This window comes from Glandiceps talaboti, chromosome 18, assembly GCF_964340395.1.
Source record: "Glandiceps talaboti chromosome 18, keGlaTala1.1, whole genome shotgun sequence".
Classification (NCBI taxonomy): Eukaryota; Metazoa; Hemichordata; class Enteropneusta; family Spengelidae; genus Glandiceps; species Glandiceps talaboti.
In genome coordinates, this window is record NC_135566.1 from 9,585,113 (window position 1) to 9,605,952 (window position 20,840).

A 20,840-nucleotide genomic window follows, 5' to 3' on the forward strand; every position below is an offset into this window, starting at 1 on the left:
AGATACTTATATTTTATTATATTTAATCTCAGACCACTAAAAATAGTCTCCCGACTTTTTTGTTTGTCCTGTTCAAAATCCTCTCAGGAAATGAAATCAACTTATTAGCTTACTCATTTGATGTTTTCTGTGGAAATTTCAAAGCAAAATTAAACTATTAAATTGATTATTAGAAACTAACTTTTAGAACTAGAATGAGGTTCTCTCTCTCTGCCCTTTCCTTTTGCTGATTTTGTGTAGATATAGGAAAGAAACAGTTCTAATTGCGTTTTCTTTGGAACGTTATACAGTATCGAAAAAAAAGTGGCGAGGGATATTAAAAGCTAAAATGAAATAAAGACAAAACGTACATCTAACATTGGCGTAGGTGGTGTGATTACTATGTAGGGCACGTAGAATAACACCGGAAGCTCTCCGTGAGACTGCGCAGTAGACAGTGTTGTGAATCTGGACAAGAACTTTCCTTTCGTTGCCTTTTTCACCACAATGGCCATACCAAGGCCGAGTGGTAAGGAATTTGATCATAACTGGCCAGAAAATGCGGAAGGTCTAACGTTAGACTTCGGACCGTTTGAATCTGTACACCGATGGAGGCCAATGCCAGAATGCGACGAGTTTGTAGGCGCAAGGTAAGCTACATCCGCATATCCGATCGTGTGCGGCCGATCGTGTGTTATTTCTTCGTCTGTCATGTCATTGTGGTATTTAAATTCACGGTGTGATTGTCATAGTTCAACCAAGTTACTCATCACGACTTCTATGAAGTAAATTAGGAGTATTGTTTGGCTATATAAATAACCTGTGGTTTGGTTTCACATTGTCGACACCTGCCAGTTCAAACATGAATCATTGAATGATCATATGTAACATGTTTAAATTGTTTGCCCTTGCTTTGATCAGACTTCAGATTGCAGTATTATTGTTTTTTCGGAAGTCACACCCCTTACACACACATTATATATACATAGTAATATACATAAATATACATACATATACATGTACATACATTCATACATACATACATACATACATGTACATACATACATACATACATACATACATACATACATACATACATACATACATACATACATACATACATACATACATACAAACTTAGTAATTCGTAATATGTCTCCTCATCTAGACGAAGCAAGCATACTGTAGTAGCATGTAAAGATGCCATATATGTGTTTGGTGGTGATAATGGTAAAAATATGTTGAATGATTTACTGAGGTTTGATGTCAAAGACTGCTCCTGGGGAAGGTAAGTTTTTATCAACAGACAATGTGAATTAATACTAGAATAAAGAGATATTGGCTACGGATATGTCACATAGACATGGAAGTCATCTTATGTCAAAAGCCACATGATTAAAAGAAAGAAATGCCAATCTAGTGTAAAATATGGACTTCAGAAATAACTGCCCTGTAGGGGCATTGCATCGTCGTAAAACACAGCCTCTTTTACCGCACCGTCCAAGTTCGTTATTTTGCTGTGTCACGGAAGAAATAACAGCTCTGGTTTGCAAGAATGGAGTGTTGTGTTGTGGCTACAAAGATGCCATAAATATACCTGCAATTTGTGTGTGTGTGTGTGTGTATATGTTTGTGTTTATGTGTATGTGTGTGTGTGTGTTTATGTGTATATGTGTGACTGTTTTGTCTCTTTACTTGTACCTTTTCCTCTTGTCTTAGCTGTTTTTCCAAAGAGCACGAAATTCATAAAATTATACTATTTAACTTTTATCTGTAAATTCCAGGGCTTTTACAACTGGAGCACCCCCTGCTTCCAGATATCACCACTCTGCCGTTGTCTACGGCAACAGCATGTTTGTCTTTGGTGAGTATTATTGGTAGATCATGACTATTCTATTGATGCATTTACATTGTTTCATGTCATACCATCAAAGTTTCAGTACAAGATAAACGTTAGTCTGTAAGATACAGACATTCGTGCCACACTATCAGACATTAATCACAGTTTCACTGGTGAAGAAGCCTGATAGCCAGACAACACAAAAATATATAGTCTATACATGTATAAACATGTTGGTGGTTAATATTTGCAATTCAGCATTCTACTTCTTCAAGCATACTTAGCCATCACTTGTTATTGGCAAAACTCAGCCTTTATTTATGCATAAGTAGATATTATCTCTCCAATATTTTTTTGGTGACCTTGTCAACAAAACTTAGAGTAAAACACTTGACATTAATATTAACATTTACAATGAAAATCATGAAACGTGAAACAAATTGTCATCTGACTTGACAAAAATCTTACTAACATTGCTACATTTTAGCACTTTGCTTACCAAATATCTCTGTTGGTTAGATTTTTATTGAGCCAGACAGTAAAATGTAGCACTGTTTCTAAGATTTGTGTCTAGCCAGACAGTAAAATGTAGCACTGTTTGTAAGATTTGTGTCAAGCCAGACAGTAAAATGTAGCACTGTTTGTAAGATTTGTGTCAAGCCAGACAGTAAAATGTAGCACTGTTTGTAAGATTTGTGTCTCGCCAGACAGTAAAATGTAGCACTGTTTGTAAGATTTGTGTCTAGCCAGACAGTAAAATGTAGCACTGTTTGTAAGATTTGTGTCAAGCCAGACAGTAAAATGTAGCACTGTTTGTAAGATTTGTGTCTCCCCAGACAGTAAAATGTAGCACTGTTTGTAAGATTTGTGTCTAGCCAGACAGTAAAATGTAGCACTGTTTGTAAGATTTGTGTCAAGCCAGACAGTAAAATGTAGCACTGTTTGTAAGATTTGTGTCAAGCCAGACAGTAAAATGTAGCACTGTTTGAAAGATTTGTGTCAAGCCAGACAGTAAAATGTAGCACTGTTTGTAAGATTTGTGTCTAGCCAGACAGTAAAATGTAGCACTGTTTGTAAGATTTGTGTCAAGCCAGACAGTAAAATGTAGCACTGTTTGTAAGATTTGTGTCAAGCCAGACAGTAAAATGTAGCACTGTTTGTAAGATTTGTGTCTCGCCAGACAGTAAAATGTAGCACTGTTTGTAAGATTTGTGTCTAGCCAGACAGTAAAATGTAGCACTGTTTGTAAGATTTGTGTCTCGCCAGACAGTAAAATGTAGCACTGTTTGTAAGATTTGTGTCTAGCCAGACAGTAAAATGTAACATTAAAATGTAAAATGTAACTGTTTGTAACATTTTTGTCGAGTCAGACGACATTTTGTTTCAGGTTTTGTGATTTTAATTGTAATGCAAAAAAGACTTTAAAACAAAATAAAAAGCCTGAAAAGGATCGTAGTGTTTTCATGGTGAGACTGAGACAAGGTGTGGTATTTTTGATTTTCATTACAGGTGGATATACTGGAGATATTTACTCAAATTCTAATCTGAGAAATAAGAATGATTTATTTGAGTACAGGTTTAACAATGGACAATGGACTGAATGGAAGTTTGAAGGAAGGTGAGTATTCACCTGACTGCTTTTTGACTAAGAAATGTTGTATTAGAGGGAAACCTTGCATAAATCAGTCAAGGAGACTAGTCAAAGGGGAAAACCACTCCAGGAAATAGTGACATTTTCATAACACAATAATGTCCAGATTTCAAGCAGCCACAGAGACAATTTAGCAATCATCACCTTGCAACATTTTCTTTGTAAACAAAAGACAGGTACCAATGATAAAATATAAACATAATAGTGATGAATATTGACACTGGTGTTTTTATCTCCCCTCGTACATAGACTTCCACCAGCAAGGTCTGCGCATGGAGCTGCCGTGTATGACAAGAAACTGTGGATTTTTGCAGGATATGATGGCAATGCCAGGTAAGTGACTATTAGCTTAGAAGAAAAAATAATGTTATATAACCTCAGATCAGGGTGAAAATATACGTAGGAATAACTGATGTATACCGTAAATTGTGCACTGAATTGGACCGAATTGTTCAAGCCGTTCGGATTTGTAATGACTACCTGAATTATAGAAAACTTCAGATGGCACACTAATGTAAATCTATCCTCTACGTGTATATTTAGTCTTTTGCCTAATTGTTGTTTTTGTTCTCTTATTATAGGTTAAATGATATGTGGACTCTGAATTTGACAGGAGATCCTAAAGTGTGGGAGGAGGTGAGATGACATTGATTTAAAGGGGAACACCACCCCAGGAAATAAAGACATGTTCATAAACTATAAGTTCTGGAGAATCATGGGAGTCAGCAGATATAATATGATATATTCATAGTCGAATAATTAATATTCATTAGTCCTCCTACATGCTTATTCCCCAAGTTTTTATAGTGTAAAAGATCTGTCATGAATATTCATTGTTCAGCCATGAATATTATATTTTTGATGACTCCCATCATGCATTGGCCCTCAGCAAAGATACCCTATGAAGACACAAGATCAATTTGATGTTTTTCTGAAATCACAAGTAATTGTACGTATGATGGGTCATATAATATTTATTATTACACGTTCACTAGTACACAACTAATCTACAGGATGTACACTGACTATAGCAATATGACAGGTCATGTAATATATATTATTACAGGTTCATCAATCAGGAGAACACCCTCCAACTTGCTGCAATTTTCCTGTTGCCGTGGCAAGGGACAGTATGTTTGTATTTTCTGGACAGAGTGGTGCCAAGATTACTAACAATCTCTACCAGTTTTATTTTAAAGAAAGAAGGTCAGTATTTTATATTATTACCCAATATGGATGTTTATACATAAGGTTCAGATAGTAGTCTGCCAGATGTCAGGAGGGAGGACAATAAATATTATTGCCTTGATATTGGTTATACGCCTAGCGCCTGAGGGCAAGGATACAATCAGCATGACATGTAACGATGTTCAAATATATGAGGCTTATGATAACATCAAGAGCTGAAGGCATGGACACCCATATTTGGGTTGTAGTCATTTTTATTACATGGTGTATGAGTCAATATTTAATATACTATTATTGCCTGGCTGTGAGGGCACTCGTAGATGTTTATTACCCCAATGGCTGTTATACACCAACTGTTTCCATAGGCTGAAAGCCAAGGGGAATAGTTACTTCATAGCAGCATGAGGGGTAATATGATATCTAGTGCCTGAGTACAGGCAGACAATAAGTGTTTTATATCACATCACATACTTGATATTCTGTTATATAGTCAAAGCAAATCCCCAATAAGACGTCTGTGCTATGTTAATATTGCCCTAGGGAAAATAGAACAAGGCTAGTGCCCCCATATGCAAATTGGGGTCACTGTAGGTCACCACATGACATTATGTAATATAATAACCATTTATGTAAAATAATTACAAAAAAAAGTCTAACAAATGATATCCTTGAAAAATGTAGCCTTGATAATCATGAATCATTGTTTTTTTCGTTGGATGAAACTTATTTTGGTCTAAACCAAACCCTACTCGTAAACTAAATGAATTACATTTTTACTTGTCATCGATCTTTTAAATGTCACCCTTTAATTTGTGAACATGTGGATTACTGGTATATAAATGTGAATTGTTTATTTACAGATGGAGGAAAATACCCACAGAGCATATTTTGAGGGGTGCACCCCCTCCCCCACAAAGACGATATGGTCACACAATGGTAGCATTTGATAGATATTTATATGTGTTTGGAGGTGCCGCTGACAATACCCTGCCTAATGATTTACATTGGTAAGATTAGCATATCAATTGGCTGCTTTGTGATCAGTTTGAAATTTGGTGTATTGCAGTGGAGCAAAGTGTCCTTTTTATGGTAAACTATTGTAACTGTTCCTCAAGTACATAACCTCAAACATAATTCGCAGTTCAAATAAAGGAAAGAAGTGAGGGGTCACTATACAAATTTTAAGGAAAGGTCAAAGTGATATCAAAATCTAGTCATTTTAGAATCCAATATGGCCGTCGAATCCAATATGGCCGTAAAATCCAATATGGCCACTGAATACTGTGTTATCTCTATGGGAGAAATAACAGATTGTCGATTTCTTAAACAAGAGAATGAACCCTTAAATTCCTTATATATTTCAAAATAATCAGGAAAACTTTTCACATGGCATATTCTCAGAGAGAATTGAAGAATTTTGATTTCCCTGTATTGGGTCCAAATAAATTTACAAAAAGCTGATGTTTTGGGAATGCTGAATGACATTTCATACCGTATCGTATAATCTTTTACAGCTTTGATTTAGACAGCGAAACATGGGATCTTGTAATACCCTCACCAGATAGTGAGGTAAGTGGTAATATCTATGTATACGATGTACAGTTCAGTTTTGATAAGTAAGTGTAAACTTATTAGCCCATGATTTTGTTATTTTACGTGCCCATGAGTCTTCCATTTGTGCTAAGTTTGAATGAATACAGTCAGTGCATTGAAGCACACCCCTTGACTATCTTACCTTTGTGCTGAGTTTCAATGACACCATCTAATGTATCTAAGGAGACCCCTGTCTTTCTTTATTTGTACCAAGTTTGAATGAACATGCAGAGAAAGAGCTGGAATCAGAGCAATTATGTACCCTATGTTGTATTTTTTGTTTACATTTGATGTAGGTACCTAGTGGTAGGTTGTTCCATGCTGCAGCTGTTATTGGTGATGCGCTATTTATATTTGGTGGCACAATTGACAACAACATCAGAAGTGGCGAGATTTACAGATTTCAGGTAGGATGATAAATATACATACAGTTCAGAGGTCATGGGTCAGAGTTCATTGGGCAAAGTTCAATCAACTAGTATGAAATTCACAGAAATTGAACCGACAACAGCAAGAATCTAATGTCAGAGCAGGTCAGGTCAAGGACTTTTTTCAAAGCAAATTGTTGATACAAGTGTCACAATTTCACATTCATGACTACAGAAACACAAACGTGAAATTAATGTAACTCACTCAGACTAACAATATGCTTTTCAAAAACAATATCTTAACGCCTGGTGTGACATCCAGAAAGAGATTGCTATGTCCAGTCAGTTAGATCGAGGAATGGCAACGAACCGAAAAACATTATTGAATACGGCAAGGTAAAAACAGTGGCATGAAAAAAGGTTATATTTTTAACTTCTTTTTAGTTATAACATAGAGTGGTAAAACTTGCCTTTTCGCGTATTTCAGTTCCAAGCATATCCCAAGTGTACATTGAAAGATGACTTTGGAAGACTACTAGAAAGTCAACAGTTTGCAGATGTACATTTCCTCATAGGCAAGGTAAGTGTCTGTTATCTCGTCACACATTCCTTGATCCATCATTGACCCATCATTGATGATATAGCTAGAGCCAAGTAAACCTGTCTTCCTCACATCAAAGCTATTTTTGGTAGTCTTTGTTTTGTAGGGAGTGTCATCAGAACTATGTGGGGAGACTCCACCCACTATTCATCTTTTAGAGAGTATCATCCGATTTCGGTGGTGCTAGTTAGCAAGGTCTCTCCCACAGGTGTTAAAATATTGGATCTTAGACAAAACTTTTTATTAGTAATGTAACCATTGTTATTATATATCAGGATGAAGTCTGTATACCAGCGCATACAGCCATTGTTGCTGCAAGGTCACAATGGTTGAGATCAAGAATCCAACAGGCTAGAGAACAGGTATGTGAAAATAGCATTGTTCACACTCAATTGAACATATATGTATAAATATATTTACATCAGTATGTATACAAAGACACTATTTTAGGGGTTGACTAGATTCGTGAGGGTATCAACTTGTAGATGTATACCGAAAGGTGAAAATTGCATGACCTGAAAGTAATAACCAAGTGGAGGCTGAGTAACTTGTAATAGATTTTGTTGAATGTAGTCACATGATGAACCACATGGTGCATTCTAGACATAAACCAAGGTTGTGTGAAGATATATTTCTATCGTGTCTTATTTCTAACTCTTGTATATCCTTTGAAGATGACCTGTTATATCAAGTAACAGGTATTATGTGACTTTTTCTGTGTTGTCTGTGTTTTAGATGTACGAGAGTCTTCCAGTGACAAAGGGAAAGAAGAAAGTACCTAAACCACTACAAGTAGCATTAAAAGATGCAACGCCTGCAGCGTTTCAAATTGTTTTAACTTTTATTTACACAGATAGGATACACAAAGCAGTCAAAGGTCAGTATACTGTCATGATGTCATCACATTAAGTTTTCCCTGTAGTCGACCAGGTATCTATGCAGAGCAATGTTCCATTGTCAAACACATCTGTGGTATTACAAGTTTGCCATACTTAACCAGCAGTTTTCCACTGTAAAATGATACCTTTCCCACAGGTAATCATACTGTATGTAAGCAGCATCCCTTTGTGCAACACAAGGTTCTCATTTCAATAATTCAATAAATTTACATAAAACCAAAAGTATTGTACATATGACACTGATAGGGTATTAGACTTAACCAGCTATTAACATAATGATATGACATGAAATTTGCATATTACAGGCTATGAAGAAAGGGGTATAGAAGTGGTGTTACTTACGATGGATGTGTATAGGCTATCTTTACAGTTTCATTTATGCCGATTAGAACAACTCTGTGTGCAGTATTTGGAAGCTTCCATTGGACACAACAATGTCTTGGTTGCCTTACAAAGTGCTGCTGACCTCAAACTAGACTTTGTAAAGGTAAGACGTCTCTCAGACAGTTTTACTTACTAGGACCTCTGAAAGTCAGTGATATACAAATTTTGTCAACGTTAGAAGGTCTATATATATGCTTACACCTAATTCTGACTTGCTAGCTTCTGAATTAAAATTTTTTCCTTTGTGGGTCAAAGTGATAAAAACTAGGTTTTCTTGTTAGCAGGCACACAGTAAGAGGAATGAGAATGCCTAATTTCTGTGCCTCATATATAATTTTTGAGCATCAGTGACGTTTCAAATTGGCTCAGAAGGGATCCTGCCTCTACAGTACACACACACTCACCAGTCCTGTTCTGTCAGAATCTTTGAGGTTGACGTGAAATAGAGAACTTTATTGTACCAATTCTAACCTTACAGTATGTCTTTATAATATCAAATATCAAAATATGTTTACTTTCCATGTTAATAAAAACACATGGAAATTCATCTCTTGGTTACTTTGCGCATGTAAAATTACATACATACATGCATACATACATACATACATACATACATACATACATACATACCTACCTACCTACCTACCTACCTACCTACATACATACATACATACATACATACATACATACATACATACATACATACATTCATACCTACCTACCTACCTACCTACCTACCTACCTACCTACCTACCTACCTACCTACCTACCTACCTACCTACCTACCTACCTACATACATACATACATACATACATACATACATACATACATACATACATATGAGATATTTTGGGAAAGTTTCTGTGTGCTCTTGGTATCATTAAACATACAAAATGTCTTTTCTATTTGTAGGAATTCTGCTTAACTTTCATTGTCAAAGACAGTAATTACAATGACATTGTAATGAGTGAAGAATTTGAATCTTTGTCCCAACCGTTGATGGTAGAAACCATCCGACGTCGTCAGCTGCCACCAACTAGACCTCCACCTGAACCTTACATTGATGTGGTTAAAACAAGTAAGTTCTGTGTTATTATGCAATGAGAAATTAAACTGATGATACATGAACAGTTAGGGACGAGATCAATAGTTCAATGTAGGATTAAAAAAAAAAATTGCCTGGTTGGGTGTTTTTAGCTGATTGGTTAAATTCACTATTGTATCACAACCAATCAGAAAGAACCTGGTAAGTGCTTCACATTCCCTTGTTGGGTGTTTTTAGCTGATTGGTTAAATTCACTATTGTATCACAACCAATCAGAAAGAACCTGGTAAGTGCTTCACATTCCCTGTTCCCTGGTTGGCTGTTTTTAGCTGATTGGTTAAATTCACTATTATATCACAGCCAATCAGAAAGAGCCTGGTAAGTGCTTCACATTCCCTGGTTGGCTGTTTTTAGCTGATTGGTTAAATTCACTATTATATCACAACCAATCAGAAAGAACCTGGTAAGTGCTTCACATTCCCTTGTTGGGTGTTTTTAGCTGATCGGTTAAATTCACTATTGTATCACAGCCAATCAGCACTTTTTTTTTATTTTCCCTGTTACAGCCAACTCATTAGAACAAGACACTGAATCATTCCTGAAGAGTTCAGTGGGGAAGGAATTCTGTGATATAACTCTACTATTAGATGGAACTCCTGTACCAGCACATAGAGCTATACTTGCTGCCAGAAGTAGTTACTTTGAAGCTATGTTCAGATCATTTATGCCAGACAATGAACAAGTCAATGTAAGTGAACATTCTGTATAATAGTGGTAGCTGCACATATTTACATGCACGTATGCACGCAGACATGCATGCACACACACACAGACACACACACACATATGCACCTACACATGGGTGTGTGGTGTATGTGTGTGTATGTGCGTGCATGGCAGCTGGTGGCCTCCAACATCGAGAAGGTACACACACACACACACACACACACACACACACACACACACACACACACACACACACACACACACACACATATATATTTATATATAATACTCAATTTATCACAATATGGTGAATTCTGTTGTGTATATAAAAAGTATGTAGATACTTCTTTCAATTCAATTCAAATCAGTGCATACCTTTATTATCACGTCATCATCATTACTCATTTTTATCTGCCTGCAGTGTTTCCTCATAGGTTTATGATCATCAATTGATAAAATGAACTCTCAAACTAATACTAACCAAACCAGACATAAAAAATTATATTCCGAGTAAAAATTAAATTAATTCTTAGGAAAAAATTAGTTATTCAGTTTTAGTGATTCACCTAGAGTTTTATACAAATTCAGTGATTTATTGAATGAAAGTCTGTGTTCAAGTCTATTCATACAGTCTATGTTGCCATTCGAGAATCTGCAAGCCCAGAATTCAACTTACCATACTGAGCCATGTTAGCGCCCTCTCTCAAGCCAAATATGTCTGATGTCTGTATTATACATTTATGTGAGATACATGTATTATACATTATGGTTCATTCCGATTTCAGGAATTTGACCCTCAAAATAGTGAAGTCAAGCTTCAGGTAACCACAGATTCAAATGTTCTTATTTTTTAACTTACCGCAATCTTATGTTTAAACTTTGAAATACGGAATTTTCTAACTACTGCCTAGAATTCTTCCAAATACAGATATTAAGAACTAACACAGAAGTTGTTTTGTATGCAAATTATGTTAATTTTAATGCAAAGCAAAAGAGTAGCATCTCATCTTATTTGGCTAATAGTATGTAAATTATGTTCATTTATATGCAAATTAAACTTGTATTAAAAGTCTGACAAGTGGTTATAGGAAATACTGCAAGCAGATAATAAAAAAGTCATAAGTTTATCAACATTTTGCACCTTGGTTATAAATTAATTTCATGTTTGTTTTATTTATCTCTCTTCTCTCTAGATCACCATTGGTGAAATGATTCCCTCAAAGCAGGCGTTTGATTCATTACTACGATATATTTACTACGGAGACGTTACCATGCCTCCTGAAGATTCACTGTATCCTTTGTTCTGAAAACACTAGAATTGATCCGAAAAAGAATGACTGCTTTGTAAACCTGATTTTAATATATATACGTGACGTGTGATTTTAACAATCACTATATCATTGAAACTGGAATCATTTTTTGTTATGAGGTCACAAGGATATGATAAAGCTGGAAGTGCAAAGCCTACACATCAAAATTTACTTCTATTGCTATGTAAATTTTCATGCAAAAAGTATGCAAATTAAGGATCGTGATTTAATTAGAAGAATTGAAATATATCAACAATATTTGAGATGTTGTTCGGTGATTTACAAGTGTTTGCTAGCCTGCAGACTTCTTATACCACTCAAGGTCACATCAATACACTTGAACTTCAGCAGGGATGGACTAGTTACAATGCACGTTCAAGTTCAATCCATTCATCTAACTTTTTCACATGTCTGTATCAATTTATGTTTTGATATTTGCTTAATTGTCGTCTCCAGATATTTATTCTCTGCCCCATACTATTACGGATTCACCAACAATCGACTACAGGCTTTCTGTAAGCAGAACTTAGAAATGAATGTCTCCTTTAAAAATGTTGTACAAATATTAGAAGCAGCTGACAAAATCCAGGCACAAGATATGAAGAAACATGCACTGAGTATCATTACACACAATTTCCCTAAGGTGAGTGGTGCTCATCTTTACTGTGAAATTGTAGACACGACACCAAATAGAATCTATGGTTATATGCACCTTGGAAATAACTGTTTACACTTTTGCTGTTGCTGTGGTCAAGGAAACTCCAACCCATTGTCAGTGAAGTTTTTTGAAATAGCAGTCAAAATGTTATCAAAATTAAGCCACTTTAGAATCCAATATGGCCACTGAATCCAATATGGCCACTGGATCCAATATGGCCACTGAATAGTGTGTTAACACTAATGAAAAATAAAAGATTCCTGATTTCCGTGAAAACCAGCTGATGGACCCCTCCCAACCCCCAACCCCAATTTCAAATGTACGAGGACAATCTTGCAAACTGTGGTGATATTTTAAGAATCTTGCTTTTCAGTGAAATTCATCCATTCTACCATAAAAGTAATCTAAGGGAATTCAATATGCTGCTTGTATGTTGAACATGGATTTCATGAAACTGATGTACCTGATGGATAATGAAGTTATAATATCTCGTTTGAACTGTCCACATTTCATCAAACTTTGAAATATTTACAATTCATGAATCATTGCACAATGGAAGAATAACTTGTATTCTACTGCTTTTCCAGGTTGCTAAGTTACCAAGAATCCGTTCGCTAAATCGTGAGTTATTACTGGATGTTATGGATGCATTGGCTGAACACATGGCAGAAGGAAAACTGTGTCAAGATTTCTCTGAACAACTAGGACCATGACTACCAATGGAATCATCACCTATACTACCAAGATCATATACAATGTAGTATGATTGTAGTAGACATATTTCATATGCTACGATGTTTGCTTGTATCGATAATGGGTTACTACCCAGTAAATGTCCTCATTTGTACAATGCACATGTATAAAATAGTGTCTATTTCACTTGATATGTACAGTGCTTGCAGTGCTACTTTTTACAATGCACATGGAATAAAATAGCGTCTATTTCATTTGATACAATGATTGCATTGCTAATTTGTATCTGTACATGTACAATATACATGAGATAAAATAACATCTATTTCACTTGATACAGTGCTTGTTTGCTACTTTGTATCTGCATTTGTACAATGCACAAAGAATAGTGTCCTTTTCACTTGATACAATGTTTGTACTGATACTTTGTATCTGTATGTGTACAATGTACAGGAGATAAAATAGCGACCATTTCACTCCATACAATTTTTGCATTGCTACTTTGTATCTGCATTTGTAGAATGCACAGGAAGTAAAAATAGTGTTCACTGCACTTGATACAATGTTTGAAAGATTGGCTACCTTGTATCTGCATTATCTAATATTAATACTTAAAGAGTGTCAATTTCACTAAACTTGTTACAGTGATTCCCCATATCACTAAATTGACTATTTTGTACCAGATTCTGTATTTGTTCATGGCATATGAAGGAAAATAATGTCCAATTCACTTGATACAATATTGGCTTTCTTGTGTCTGCATTTTGACAATGGAAATTAAGTAAAATAGCATCCATTGCACATTTCACAATGTTTCCTTGTATTATTATCGCTGGTTACTTGTTCCTGCGTTTAAGTAGTAGGTTCATATACCATGTAAGATCATGTCCATTTCATAGATATGTTTATTTCGACAGTACATGTGTTACTTTGAATGTATTGTAATGTTACAGCAATTCTTTTCAAAGTATGCCACCTTCTCCTTACTCACCCTGCAGTCATTTTTCAAACAAAGCATCAACAATGGATGCCCAAGATAAGGAAAAACGAGTCATATGGCAGTACATAACAGTCATTAAAATGTAATGGTAACACCACTCCAGTTCCTGAAAATTAATTGATTCGAAAGAAAGCTAATTGAACTTTTTAATGGTCTTGATTGCCACCGACTTTTGCCATGAAACACAGGGAATTATGATTTATTTAAGGCTACAGTATAGCACATTTGTTCTGCTATCATGGCCTTCACTTCACCAATCAAACTGAATCCTGAACAGCACTCCTAGCGGCCAAACTATACAATCTTTTGTCTTTCTGATAATTGGATTATAGTATAGTTAAGATAGGCATAGCTCTCACTATGAAAGTCACAGTGGAACAGCTATCACACATGTATAACAAGCACAGTTTCAGTTTATTTTTCACATGCAAGTGAAAAGTAGAGTTTTATTATAAATGTATATGAATAAACAAATATATATGTATAAAAATCATATGTTTGGCATTGGTTTGGATTTATTTGTGTGAAGTCTTCACTTTATAGGAATTTCTTCAAACATGAAAAATGTCTTTGAAGTAAATTGTTTCAATTTTGTTACTTTGTTCGAAAAAACTGCAACCCATCATATTGCACAGCAGCGCGAAGTTTTTCGGTGACCTTTAAACTTTGGAATAACTGGAGGAAGTTACCGAACTAACAATTCGTACAATGGCGTCCACCGGCGATTCTTCGCTGACAGAATTGATTTCAAAATTGAAATATAACCATTCTTCAAAACTTTTGGTAGATTCGTTGACAAAATTGAGAAGTGAGTTTATCAGAAGATCAGACGGTGTCGAAAAATTTCGCAAATTGGGAGGTTTGAAGCCGCTACTCGACCTGATAACTAAGCCCAATGAGAGGATTGTTGACGTTTCGATGAGTATTCTTGCAAATTGCTGTCTGGAAGAAGAAACGCGAAAAAAGGTATTTTTTTAAAGATTCTGTCAGAAAATTAGACCAAAATTGTTTGCAATCATGTATTGTAGTTATTTGTGTATTTTTGATAGCTATATGTAGTTGTTTTTTGTCACTTTTTAGCAAATTCTTTGCAATTTATTGTTGGGTTCGACCATTATTCCCAAGGGTACCGGGTGACGCAAATTGATGGGCGGCAGTGAAAACAGCATCAAAAATTGTATATAAGTGAGTAATGGAACATATAAAGATACAGAAATGACTTATTTGATTTAATAGACCGGAACGGTGACTACTTTGGACTTAGTTGTGATGTGTCTCCATTTTGATGGCATTTAACCCTCCTCCCCACTCAATATTTTGATTTTTTTTAATCATGTGTAAAACAGACAAAAAAGCTGTCAAATTATTGCCTCTGAAGTTTTGAGACAGATTTTATTTTAAAGTCAAAAACGACTGGAATGATTGTATATTGGAGGTATGATGGAGGAAGTTGTAATGTTTCTCTGTTTTTTCACTAATTTTTTATTGTGATCATTTCACCAAAATTTTATTGGAAACAGGTAACAGAATTTGTAACATGTAAATTATTAGCTACCTGTCAATTTGTCCACTTGATGTCCATGTGTAAACCAGTACAAATAAATATGCCAAACCACAAATTATAGATTTCAGATACTAATTGGGTTTCAAAATTATGATTTCTATGTTTCTCATTACCTAGCTGATCCTACATTTTTCTTCAATCTTGTAAAATAATAACATCACTAGATGGTAAAATGGTTACCTCATAAATACATATTGGTAAAATTATAATTGAAATGTAGACCTAGTATAACAAATGGTCCATACACTTACAGTTTCTTTCTAACTTTAATTGTCATTCGTAAGCATCAAAGGTTGTGATCTGAAACTATCACCAAATCACTGGGAGCAATTCCCAGCACAAATTTTTTTTTTTTTTAAATTTTAAATTTTTAAAAAAAAAGATATAAAAAAAAAAAAAACTAACACCAACATGTGCACATATATACACTTCCATTTAAATTTGTTTATAATTTTTAACCGACACATTATTTTGAAGGTGATACCATGAAAAACATAAAAATAAAATCATAGATATTTCAGCATGACCAGCATAAACATCAAAAATAAGAACTTAGGTTATGAAAAAGATTATGCCAGTTATCAAACTTCCTATGTACTACATGTGCCATGTTTGCTTTCAGAAAACAATGTATCTAATGTGTATTTGTCTTTCATTTTTCAGATAAAACATCTTAATGGTATATCTTCAATAGGTCAGTACAAATTTATTTCATGTCAAAAGAGGCAGATAAATGAGTGCAACAAACTTTTTCCCCAGTGGTGTAAATGTAAATAGTTACTTGTATAATGTTAACAACTTAACATATTGTCCAAGCCCTTTCAATTTGTCAGATGACTCATTTTGAAGTCACAAGTAACAGTGACATGCTTGTCAGCTCTGCTGTGGTGTGTGTAGTGTAATCTTTTGAGGGTTTGAATGGTGTAAAGTACAATTTGTCAGGGCACCTATGTACCTGCCAATCTTGGTTGGGGCGAAGTAACACTACATCTATGAATGGTGCGACATTGTGAATCGGAAATCAAGCATTGTCACTTACATAAAATCATCATTGTAGATGTACTCATTGTTATTTCTTACAATCTTTATCTCTGCAGTTTCCATTCTGAAATCTTTAAAACAGAGCAGTATACTGAACAGAACATCCAGGGCTTTAGCCAATCTTGCTGTCGACTCTGACATAGCTGAAGATATTCACAAAGAAGAAGAAATCTTACCAACGTTAGTGGAACTGGTGAAGAATACCGAAGATAATGAATGCCGTCAAAGTGTCATCAGAGCTCTGAAGAACCTATCCAAGACAGATAAAGACAGAGAAGCTATCGTAGATGCCGGTGGGATCCAACCAATTACTGAGTTATTAGCTTCTAAACATATTGGTGTTACTGTTTCAAGTGTGCGAGCCCTAGCAGAGATTACAAAGTTGTGTAGTTTGAACTGTGCACAACAGGTTACTGATGCTGATGGATTTCAATCATTGGTTGATTTAATGGGTCATGCAAAAACAGTGATCAGAGAACACGCTGTTTTGTCGCTCTTCAACTTGATGGTTCATGGTATTGTCCGGCCATCAGTAGGAAGCGCTGGTGGTGTGAAAGCGTTTATCTCAGACATCAAGAAATCTACAAGTACTGCTACGTTGTCTGTCCAGTTACTCTGTTTGTCATGTCGCGAGGCTGTTAATCGTGTTAAAGTCAGAGAACTTGGTGGACTCAAACTTATGATTGATATGTTGAAACAGGACGAATACTCTACACATCATGAAACAATCATTGCTTCATTCTTGTGTTTTGTCTACGATGAACCGAGTCTGAAAATTATGGTAGCCAATGACATTGTGTCTATATTCCTGTCTCATTTGCATAAAGCAACAGGCCAACATGCCAACTCACAGGAAATGCAGGTCTCAGATTCGTCAGATTCAGAAAAATGGTGTACAGAAAATGAAGCAGAGAGAATTGAAGCGAAACAGAGTGCATGTGGAAGTGAAGTTGCTGAATCTGAAGTAAAACCAAACATAGTTGTTGATGAAGAGACTAATAATTCAAGTGTAAATGCTAAAGTTGTTGTCAGTGCCCCACAAAATCCAGATCCTGCCGTTCAACAGCAGTTTGTATCACCATCACACTCTCCACCAATGAAGCGACATTGTGGTCCAGGAGCATGGGAAACCCCTACTAGTAGTACATCTAGAGGTAATGCCTATTCACCATATATGTCACCTGAAAGTGACACATCTGATAAAGGCTCCTCTTATCTCAGTCCTACATACAGCTATTCGCCATCCTACCTAAATAACCTTTCACCTCAGTGGTCTCCCCAGGACAGTGTTTATTCTGTGTATTCGGACACTGAGCCTGACTACCTCGTGAACCCACAAATGTCGCCAATACACATCAGCGAAGACATGGAAGTTAATCCTTCAGAGGAGATGAGCAATGCACAAGACCCATGGAATACTAGTTCTATGGCAGAATTACATGTGAACGATGGGGCTGATGAGGATAAAAATGCAGATAATTTGACAAAAACACAAAAAGATGAAAAAGAGGATGTCGTTGATGAGGGATCTAAAAGCAGTAATGAAAGACAGCATAGTGGTAGACTTGTTGTCGAAGGAGAGAGCACTGAACTTTGTCAAGGTGATACACCAAGGAGCAAGGTGAAGACCAATATTGAATATCCAGAACCAAAAGGAGTAGAACACAATATACTGACATTGCTATCCAGGTTGTCTATAACGGATGATCCAAGTAGTATACTCGTCACAAAACCTTGCATCAAGTCATTGCTGAAATACATCATTTGCAATGCAACTGTTGGTAACAGAGCTGTCAGAATCCTAACCAGACTCATCAGAAACCCCTACTGCTTTGAAGCAATGATATCCAATCATGTGCCATCACTTATACATTTGTTATTGGAGAGAAGTACTAAAAACACCAACCAAGAAGAAATTAATGATGAAGAAAGTGACAAATCTGATAGCAGTTGCTATGGTGATCAGCCAAATGCACTAAAGAGTAAAGAATTACAGGAAGCTTGTCAAATGATTGCACAACCATTATTGAGGAATTTGAGTATACAAGGTGAAACTCCGTATGGTCAAGGAGTGGTTTCTCATGCATTGTTAGCTGGGAACAACCTAGAAAAGACAGCTGCTGCAGTAGCATTACCATATCTCTACAGGTAGGTAGAAACAAAGATACATAAATATGTGTAGGTAACATCATATTGAAAATTGAACTATTGGAATACTATGAATTTTACTGAAAGTGAAACTGAAGCTTTCGTCCACACCTGTGGACTTGTTCATCAGTCTGATGTCCTCAGTTGACAGAGACCGACATTGGTTTGAATGTGGTGTGACCGAACTGGGAAGCAATTCTCTATTAGGAAGTTAGAATCTGATCTAAACCAGGATAGGGTTGTTCTCAACTTTCACACATGTGAATTTCAATATTTTTGTCACATGATTTCAGAGACGAGTCAGGTAGTAAACAAATCCAGAACATCAGACTATATGAACAAGTTCACAGGTGTGGACGAAAGCTTCAGTTTCGATTTCACAAAATTTCAACTTTTTACATGTATGTTGTATTTCAGTTTCAATAACAGTAACATTCACACAGGTGAGCTTGCATCAATATATATATATATATAGGGAACATAGTACACAAATTCACTGGCATAGTGGTTCAATAGAGCAAGTGATAAAGTGCATGTGCACGTAGTGCTTCGACAAAATTATAATGGAACATTTCCACACATACCACAAAGATGACAGTATTTAAAGCATAGCCTAATGACACATTGTAACCATTTGAGGGTAATCTTAGCTGGATTCAATGACTGTCCTCAAAGCAGTTGATGGAGACCGTCATATAATGCCTTGATTATTCAAGATGCCACAGTAGTAACTTTTGTTTTTCCTGTATTTCATTTCTAGAAATACCAAGCTGAGGAAGAAAATGATGATAGAATACAGTGGTCTGAAAATACTAATAGGTGCCATCCAAAGAATGTCACAAAAAGACGAAGAAATTGTTACCATGGCAATAGAATCATTATGTCATCTTGCAAAAAATCTTCATATATCAGTACAAGCTACTGAGAAAATGGACATGGTTAACACTGAATCAGTTACAACCGAAGATGCTGGCCAATTGTCATCACTACCTACCAAGAAATTTAAACGGGATCATGCAAGTGAAGACACTGATATAGGTCGGGTCGCATTGGGAAAAGATAAATGTTTGTATATAGAACTGCAAGAGAAGACAGATATACAATTCAGGGTTGAAAATCATCAAATGATAGCTGCCAATAGGCAACTTTTGGCTGATAAATCACGAGTATTTGCCGCAATGTTATCAGGAAGTTACGTCGAATCAACGCAAATTGACATTTCAATAGACGAAGTCTCGTATCCTGCACTCCTTTTTCTTATACATTATTTATACAGCTGCAATACTAAGAACTGTCCGACTATGTTAAATCTATTGAACTCAAAACAAAGACAAGGTCAAGATTTAGAGTTGGAACTATTAGCATGTGCCGATCGTTTCATGATACCAGACCTTGTAGCGTCTGTACGTGATTTAATTATTGAGCGGCATCTAAATTTTACAAGTGTTGTACAGTTATATAATTATTGTAGTCTTCATCATTGTATTAGTCTTCAAAAGGAATGTCTTCAGTTTATCTTGTGTGAAGATACAGACCTGTCGACCAGATGTCGATGTTTTCAAGAAATTTGTGAATGTAAGGATGATGTGATATTTAATGAAATTTTCCACCTTGTAGAAGGACGGTTGTAATTATTTAAAATAAAATGATAATGTATTGTGAATAGTATATGAAAGTGTGTACTTGTCATTATTTACATATGTAGCATTGATTAGTTGCATTGGTGTACACACATACTAGTGTTTACAATGCAGTGCAATACAAAAACATAATTGAATATGTGCATGCAAATGAGGGCACACTCGTTCCTTACACACCAAATCATGTAATCACATAGTAGAATTTATGGAAATTTGCAGTTCTGGATAAACATTATGTAATAATGATAACAACCCCATGCCATGTGAGTGCCTGTGTGGGTACTCAGGGGTATTTGCATTCGTGCTTGAAGTGTTTTCTGTGTCACTTTCACTCGCTATGCTAATGAAAACACAGCCACACTGAACACTGCAAACGCTTGTACAGATTATACCCCAAGTACGCCACACTTGCACTCACTCATCATGAGATTCTGTTATATATCTCAAAATCAGACACCATAACTTATCCCTAGCAAAACATGACCATCCCATGAATTCAATACACAAGAAT

The 20,840-nt window shown here is 35.7% G+C and overlaps 2 protein-coding genes across 3 annotated transcripts; both read left to right on the plus strand.

The window, feature by feature from the left end:
- Positions 1 to 436: 436 nt before the first annotated feature.
- On the plus strand, positions 437 to 14,429 carry LOC144448911 (leucine-zipper-like transcriptional regulator 1). Of its 2 annotated transcripts, XM_078139261.1 has the most exons (20): positions 437 to 629; positions 1,148 to 1,267; positions 1,764 to 1,843; positions 3,329 to 3,437; positions 3,720 to 3,803; positions 4,052 to 4,106; positions 4,537 to 4,676; positions 5,519 to 5,665; positions 6,173 to 6,227; positions 6,548 to 6,658; positions 7,107 to 7,199; positions 7,496 to 7,582; positions 7,956 to 8,097; positions 8,425 to 8,606; positions 9,417 to 9,582; positions 10,116 to 10,297; positions 11,061 to 11,096; positions 11,469 to 11,566; positions 12,042 to 12,228; positions 12,831 to 14,429. In XM_078139261.1, exons 1-20 carry the CDS (start codon positions 487 to 489, stop codon positions 12,954 to 12,956), a joined length of 2,343 nt encoding a protein of 780 aa, XP_077995387.1. In that variant the 5' UTR covers positions 437 to 486; the 3' UTR covers positions 12,957 to 14,429. The 2 variants fall into 2 exon arrangements, with proteins under 2 accessions (XP_077995387.1, XP_077995388.1); XM_078139262.1 differs by lacking the exon at positions 11,061 to 11,096.
- A 215-nt stretch (positions 14,430 to 14,644) lies between these two features.
- On the plus strand, positions 14,645 to 20,320 carry LOC144448910 (armadillo repeat-containing protein 5-like). Its single transcript, XM_078139259.1, has 4 exons — positions 14,645 to 14,902; positions 16,164 to 16,194; positions 16,598 to 18,689; positions 19,450 to 20,320. The coding sequence occupies exons 1-4, from the start codon at positions 14,645 to 14,647 to the stop codon at positions 20,318 to 20,320; spliced, it is 3,252 nt and encodes a 1,083-aa protein (XP_077995385.1).
- The last annotated feature ends 520 nt before the right edge of the window (positions 20,321 to 20,840 follow it).